We start from the raw sequence: 7,947 nt of genomic DNA on the forward strand, positions 1-7,947 counted from the left end.
CCTTTGCTCTATTTTTGTAGTAGTGCTAGTAATTGTATTTTTGATAAATTTGATCAAATAAATTGAGTCAAAAATTCATATTCAAACTCTTCAAAATCCCGATAAGCCGGGCAATAGTAGCCTCATGAGAGACTTTTACAACAACGATTTTCAGTAAATTATTTTTATGTTTCTCTTATAGCCATTGGCTCAAGATTAAATTTTTTTTTTTTTTTAAAACATTAAGCCCAATAAAAACGTCGCTTCATAAACACGGTCCTTAACCTAGAAAGCGGTAACTACATCTATATATTTATCTTCAAACCTGCTATTTTCTTCTGTTTAAACGCATTCTTTTTTCTTATAATAAAAAGCACAATTTTCGTTTCATTCTAATGGACGTGGTTGAGCTTATACTTGCAAGATCGGATGTAGAAGATGTTCTTCGATTCAAGAGTATTTGTAAGTCATGGTATAGTTTAATATCATCTGATTATTTTGTTAAAGCTCATCTTAAACGTAGTTATAATAACAGTCGTGAACATGGATCTTTAAGAATCCTATTACATTGGATAATCAATAATGTCACTAATAATAAGTTGCGTAATTGTATGATGGTTGGTTCCTGTAATGGCCTTGTTTGCGTCTCTACTAAATTTAAACATGAATTTTTAGTAACTAATCCTTGCACTAAAGAGGTTAGAAAACTGCCAATGTTTCCTTACAAAATCGGGATCAATGTATGGGGTTTTGTTTATGATTTTTTAACCGATGATTATAAGGTTGTTGTGGGGCGTAATGAATCCAAACATCATATACGCTTTCAAGTGTTATCTTTAAAATCAGATAAATGGAAATTCGTTGGAGACGGTGATTATTTAAATTATAATACAGATGCTAATACTCGTAATCCTTATTGTGGTATTTTATACGATGGGGCGCTTCATTGGTATATGGATGTTACAAAGAAGAAGAAGAAAGTTATTCTTTCTTTTGATTTATCTCTAGAAAAATTCCAAGAAATCCCCTTACCTAATGAAATGGAATATAAAAGTGATGATCGAAACGTACTAGGGTTGTTTGAAGAACGTCTATGCATACTTCGTTACTGTGATGCCGTTGCCAGTTACACCCAAATATGGGTGATGAAAAACTATAATTGTTGGCAACTGCTCCCACCTGATTACGAAGGCACTAAGTATGGTGATGCCATTACTGCACACGTACTGAATTTGACTCCAGACAACACTTGGCGTTTATGTGATGATGATAAAGGAACTATAGATCTGTCTTGGTACAGATGGTATCATATGATCACTTATCCTATTTTTGTCAAATCACTTGTTTCTACCTTAAAGAAAAAGAAGAAGAATAACAAGAGAAAGAGGAGGAAGATACACATGAGGAGGAAGGATAAGGCGTGTTCTTATTATCATTAACGCATCGTTCTTACATGCGCGATGGTATGGACCCCATATTCTGCTTTTTAACGCTTTTTTCTTTAAATATATGATGGTATGAACCATATATGTTCTGCTTTCTTATTACAAATGATGATATGTAACTATCTTTGTGATGATGATTGATAGGTTGTTTTTGTGATGAATTTTTTGTTTGCTTTATTTTTCTTTTACATCGCAAGTACATTTAGTGTTGATGTTGTTCAAGTTTTCAAAATGAGACAACATTCATTCATGTATGGGATATATCTTTTAGATTTGTAGTCTTTTTGGGTTGATGGTTTTTATGGAGCTTGTAGCTAATAGATTCATTGAGTTGTGTGTGATTGTGTCTATATTGTTCTATATATGACCACTTATGAGTCAAAAACTGTGTAAAAGTTAAAATAAACAAGTCTCACAGTCAAAAACTGTTTAAAAGTTAAAATAAAAAAGAACGAAAAATTTATATTGTGTTCAATAGTAGTATGGTCCATGTGAATATACTTTCTTCTTCAAAAACTCTGCTGCAGCCTCAGTTGCTGCTTCTAGACCCATCTATCTGGTTATCAGACATAACTTTGAATAATTTGGACATTAATTGATATATGTTTATCAGTTCACCAGCGTAAGTTACAGAGTAAGTTAGTTACATATTAAAACTGATTTAAACGAGTTTTATCAAATATTTCTAACTCTAACTCTTCTATTACCATCAACTTCTCATTTTCATAATCATGAATTGTCACTAATCTTTGTGACTAAAAGAAATCAAACTTCACTACTGCTGGTTCTGACCAAACTATATTCCTATTTTGGTAAAATGTATTGACAAAAAAGACATTGCAGGTACATGACATTATACAGCTAATGATGAAAACTATATTCCAATTTCGGTTGGTTTTTTGAACTGCAAATTTACAACATAAATAAACAAGCAGATGATTCTGGTGTAGTGATTATTGTGATTGTTTTAAGTTGATGTAAGTATAAGTATGTTTTATATAATTAATTAACAGAGAGTTACTCGGAAGCTAAAGAAGGTGAAAGGTAGTTTTTCACATCAAGAAACAAAAAGAGTTTAAATTAGAAGAACTCAAGTCCTGTTACAAATATCAAAAGTAATACCCTTATCATTTTTGACCTTCCTCTGCAGGAAGCCTCTTCTAAAGTCTCACCTGCCACGAGTTCTGTGACTTCATCATCATCATCATCATCCTCTTGAACAGTTGCAGCTGCCCCTTCACCTGCACCCGGTGCTCGTTCTTTTCAGGAACTGCTCTTCTAACTTTCTCGAGTTGTTAAAGTTATAGAGTCTTGTAGAAGAAAGCACCTATGCGTTTACAAATGTTAATCACTCTTACCGTCCTAAATCAAACATAACATGGAACGAAATATATATGGAAGTTTCGGACATGCGCAGTTTAGAATGTCGAGGATAATATCTTGCAAATCTACAATGAACAAACAAGCAAAATGACTTGTTAACAAGTTTTAACTACATAATGCATCTAAGTAAGAGTAATACAAATACAATACAAGTGGCAAAGCCGATTCTGGACTATTAAATTTAATTTTGGCTAACTAAATTGTATTTTTGCACTACTACAAAATGGGTATTTCGGGACGACATCTCGGTCTCTTTCTTGAAGATATGTCGTCCACGAAAACTTTCATGGACGACATGTCGTCCCTAGCATGTCGTTCGCAAAACTTCGTCCCAGAATGCTTTCTGGATGAGATACGCTTTTTACACGGACGCTTATGGGGTCCACTTTGACTTTTTCAACTGAGATGGTGGACGTCAATCCCGGACGACTAATGGAAACGACTAGTCGCCCGGAAAGATATATATTAAAATATTATTTATCTGGGGTATTTAATTAAAAAGAATATAAAATACTTTTGCAGATGACTTTTTTGTGGACGACATGTCGTCCGCAAAATAATAATAATAAAATAATGTTCTTTTAATTATTATATTCGTTTTTTAAATCGAAAATGATTATCTTTGCGGATGACCCTTTCGGGACGACATGTCGTCCAGAATTACTACTGCTGTTTTTTCGAAAATTAATTCTGTGATTTACCAGCTGTAAAGTCGACACATTTCATGCTTTACAAATACGATATATTTCACAAAATGCCATAATAACATTAAATGAAAGTCTTAACACATGTCGTCCAGAATTACTACTGCTATTTTTTCGAAAATTAATTCTGTGATTTACCAGCTGTAAAGTCGACACATTTCATGCTTTACAAATACGATATATTTCACAAAATGCCACAATAACATTAAATGAAAGTCTTAACACTACGTTTACAATAATTATTCAAACATTAAGCATCAGACAAACTACTAATTAAACAATAAAAAAGTGTTCAATTCAAACACATCCAATATAGTTTCAACATGATTGTCTTCAAACAAGCCCAAAAACTATTTACCATTCTTCTTCCTCATAATTGATTAGTTTTTTCAGGACAACATGGTGTCGTCCGAAAAAATATGGTCAACACTTCAGAAAAGGCTGGACAGATAAGTAATATTTGTCGCGTAGCACCTTTTCCTGGACGACATTGGTCGTCCGGAAAGGTGTTGTGCCGAAAGAACGATTTTCTTGTAGTGTTGGCAAATGATCATTCACCTAGTGATATAGGGTTAACTCATCAACTTTTAGACTGTGAGTCTGAGTCTGAGGGTGGATTATTTGTGGTCGCCATTCTAAAAATTAATTGTATTTTTGACAACTTTAATTGAATAAATTGACAAAGTCAAAAAGCTCGTCTTACTCTTCAAAATCCCCATTAATCGGGAATAGTAGGCTAACAACAGGAGACTTTTATAACTAGCTTATTTGTCAAATTAGTTTGTATGTAAGTATTTTTTTGCAAATTATTTTTATCAACCTTCGTCCATTTTCTTTTATAGCCCGATTGGATACATATTAATTTTTAGAACAGTAAAAGCCCAAATAAAAACATCGGTTTATAAACACAATCCTGGAAAACCTAGAAAGCAGCAACTCCATCTATATATTTACTTTAAACCTGCTACTCCTATTTTTTCTTCTTATTAAACGCAATGTTTTTTTTAATTTCTTCTAATAAAAAGCACAAATCTCGTTTCATTCTGATGGATGTGGTTGAGCTTATACTTGCAAGATCGGATGTAGAAGATGTTGTTCGATGCAAGAGTGTTTGTAAGTCATGGTATAATTTAATATCATCTAATTATTTTGTTAAAGCTCATCTTAAACGTAGCTACGATAACAATCGTCAACATGGATATTTAAGAATCCTGTTAAAATGGGGGATCATTAAATTGCGTAATTGTATGATCGTCGATTCCAGTAATGGCCTTGTTATCAATAAATTGCGTAATTGTATGATCGTCGGTTCCTTTAACGGCCTTGTTTGCATCTCTGATAATGAAGATGAATTATTATTAGTAACTAATCCTTCCACTCGAGAGGTTAGAAAACTGCCAAAGCCTTATATCAAGTACAGGGGAAAAGTATGTTGTTCGGGTTTTGGTTATGATTCTTTAACTAATGATTACAAGGTTGTTGCCGGCTTTAATATATCCGAGCATCATATGCGCTTTCAAGTGTTATCTTTAAAATCAAATGAATGGGAATTTATTGGAGACAACAATAATTTAACTTATAATTGTAGTTCTGATGATTTGAATTGTGGTTTTTCATACGATGGGGCGCTTCATTGGTTTGTGTATGATACAAAGAAGGAGAAGAAAGTTATTCTTTCGTTTGATTTATCTCTTGAGAAATTCAAAGAAATCCCCTTACCTAATGACACGGACTATGTGTATGATGAAATAGACAGACTAGGGATGTTTGAAGAACATCTATGCATATTTCGTTCCTATGATATCTTTGCTATTAACCGCCAAATATGGGTGATGAAAAACTATAGTTGTTGGGAACTGGTCCCACTTGATTACGAAGGTAATAAGTATGGTGCTGCCATTAATGCATACACACTCGATCGCTTTCCAGACAACACTTGGCGTTTATGTAATGATTATCAAGGAAATGTAGATATGTCTTGCCAGAGTTGGTTTTATATTAGTTACCCTATATTTGTCAGGTCACTTGTATCTCCATATCCATGCGGGAAACCAAAGAAAAATACGAATAACAAGAGCGAGGAAGTCGTCTTAAAGTGGATTATAGCTCTCATGAACGGTAAAGCGGATTCTTAATATTATTATTGTTAACGCTTCTTTCTTTATATGCATGATGATATGGGCCATATATATTATGCTTTCTTATTACTCATATCATATACGTAGTATCATATATCATATATATTCTGCTGACACTTGTCGTTTATTTTATGATAATCAAGGAAACATTTATTTGTATTGGCGGAGTTGGTTTCTTATTACTTTTTCTATATTTGTCAAGTCATTTGTTTCTCCCTATCCCTTTGGTGAATGCTTGTTGCATATATATTGTGCTTTCTTATTACATATGATATGTAAGTATCTTTGTAATGATAATTGATTGGTTGTTTATATTGATAATAATTTGGGTTCTAAATGGACGTGCTTTGTATCTATTTGGGTGCCATTTTGCTACTAGTTGTGAATTAGTAACATACTTATGTATATATTGTTAACAGCAAACATCTTGAATTATTTGTTTGCTTTATTTTCCTTACATTGCAACTATATCTACTGTTGATGTGGTTCAGCTATTCAAAACGAGACAACATTCATTTAGGATTCTAATTAACTTGAAGATACATTATTAAAGTGGTGATTTCAACCCAATTAAGCAATTACTTATAAACGTGTCGATATGGGTTTGTGTTTTGTCTCATTGATTTTCATTGAAAATTTTGCAATAAATATAAACATCCAATTAAACACCTCATCATATAAAAATTAGTAAATCATATATCTACTGACAGAATGGAACAGCATACAAGTTAGTCACTTTGGTTCTCGACTAAAAGTAGGATGAAAAGTTGTTAGTAAATAGCAGCTAATGTTGATTATAATGGGCTTGCTTTTTGAAGAAAGTAGTGGTCTCACGTGCAAACTACTCATTTAATACTCCATATATATCAATGATATTCTGAGCTGGTCAAAGTATTCCGAGCTCGAGTGGTGATGCATTTGTAGTCTTACATGTACATATATGTTTTGTTTCTGATTTTATGTTTTTAAAAGATTGACATTTTTTTATTTGGAAATAAGGTTATAATAATTTGACTTGTAATTTGAGAAAAAAAGAAGAACATGTTGGAGATATGGAGAACTTTAAACAATTAGAGGGAAGATTCCAGGAAACTCACACGAAGCTTCCACGAAGTTGTTAGGAATTCTACGAAGTTGTTAGGAAACTCACATGTAGCTTCCACGAAGTTGTGAGGAAATTCACATGTAGCTTCCACGAAGCTGTCAGGAAACTCGCATGTAGCCTCCATGAAGCTGTCAGGAAACTCACATGAAGCTTCAAGGAATTGTTTTTAGCTTACTCCTTAAATCATTCTATAAATAGACCCTCTTGTAACTCATTGTAAACACACCACAAATATTCAGTAAATACATTCTCTAGTTGGTCCGTGGACTAAAGCAATCACAACGATTGCATATAACCACGTTATCTCTTGTGTCGATTTACATTTCTTGCATTTATAATCTTTCGTTCATTAAGTGGGTTAGTAATCTTGTAGAATTACTATCGGTGAGTGATCTTGTTGAATCACTTGCGTTGTTTTGGGTCCTAATATCCTTACAACTGGTATCAGAGCACAAGGTTTCGTTAAGGCAACGATGGCGGAAGATGGGAAATTTAGAATCGACCGATTCGATGGGAGAGACTTTGGCTTTTGGAAGATGCAAATTGAAGATTACTTGTATCAAAAGAAGCTACACCAACCCTTGTTAGAGACCAAGCCAGAAAGCATGAACGATGCCGATTGGACGCTTTTGGATCGTCAAGCTTTGGGCGCTATTCGTCTTTCACTTGCTAAGAACGTTGCATACAACGTTGTGAATGAGAAGACGACGTTTGCTTGCTTGAAAGCACTCTCTAATATGTATGAGAAACCTACCGCTTCTAATAAGGTATTTCTCATGCGTTAATTGTTCAATACAAAGATGAAGGAAGGTACGAGTGCAACGGATCATATCAATGAATTTAATAATATCGTTTCAAGGCTTGAATCGGTAGAGATTAAGTTTGATGATGAACTAAAAGCACTAATCTTGCTTTCATCATTACCGAAAAGTTGGTCGGGTACGGCTACCGCGGTTAGTAGCTCTACGGGAACTACTAAGCTAGCGTTTGAAGCAATAAGGGATTTAATTCTTGGTGAAGATACTCGTAGGAGAAACTCGGGGGAATCGACATCCGGTTCTTTGTTAAGTACCGACAACCGTGGTAGGAAATTTGATCGCGGTGAGAAGAAGGGTAGAAAGAAGTCTAAGAAGAGGTATCCATCGAAAGATAGAAGTGAAGCTTTTTGTTGGGGTTGCAATCAAAAAGGACAC

General features: G+C 33.8%; 2 protein-coding genes across 2 annotated transcripts; both read left to right on the plus strand.

Moving 5' to 3' along the window:
• The first annotated feature begins 374 nt into the window (after nt 1-374).
• LOC139841014 (F-box protein CPR1-like) lies at nt 375-2,643 on the plus strand. The gene is made up of 3 exons (XM_071831250.1): nt 375-1,397; nt 2,438-2,461; nt 2,575-2,643. Exons 1-3 carry the CDS (start codon nt 375-377, stop codon nt 2,641-2,643), a joined length of 1,116 nt encoding a protein of 371 aa, XP_071687351.1.
• Nucleotides 2,644-4,557: 1,914 nt separating this feature from the next.
• Nucleotides 4,558-5,646, plus strand: LOC139841015 (F-box/kelch-repeat protein At3g06240-like). The gene has a single exon (XM_071831251.1). The coding sequence runs from the start codon at nt 4,558-4,560 to the stop codon at nt 5,644-5,646; it is 1,089 nt and encodes a 362-aa protein (XP_071687352.1).
• Nucleotides 5,647-7,947: the final 2,301 nt, after the last annotated feature.

This window comes from Rutidosis leptorrhynchoides, chromosome 4, assembly GCF_046630445.1.
Source record: "Rutidosis leptorrhynchoides isolate AG116_Rl617_1_P2 chromosome 4, CSIRO_AGI_Rlap_v1, whole genome shotgun sequence".
Classification (NCBI taxonomy): domain Eukaryota; kingdom Viridiplantae; phylum Streptophyta; class Magnoliopsida; order Asterales; family Asteraceae; genus Rutidosis; species Rutidosis leptorrhynchoides.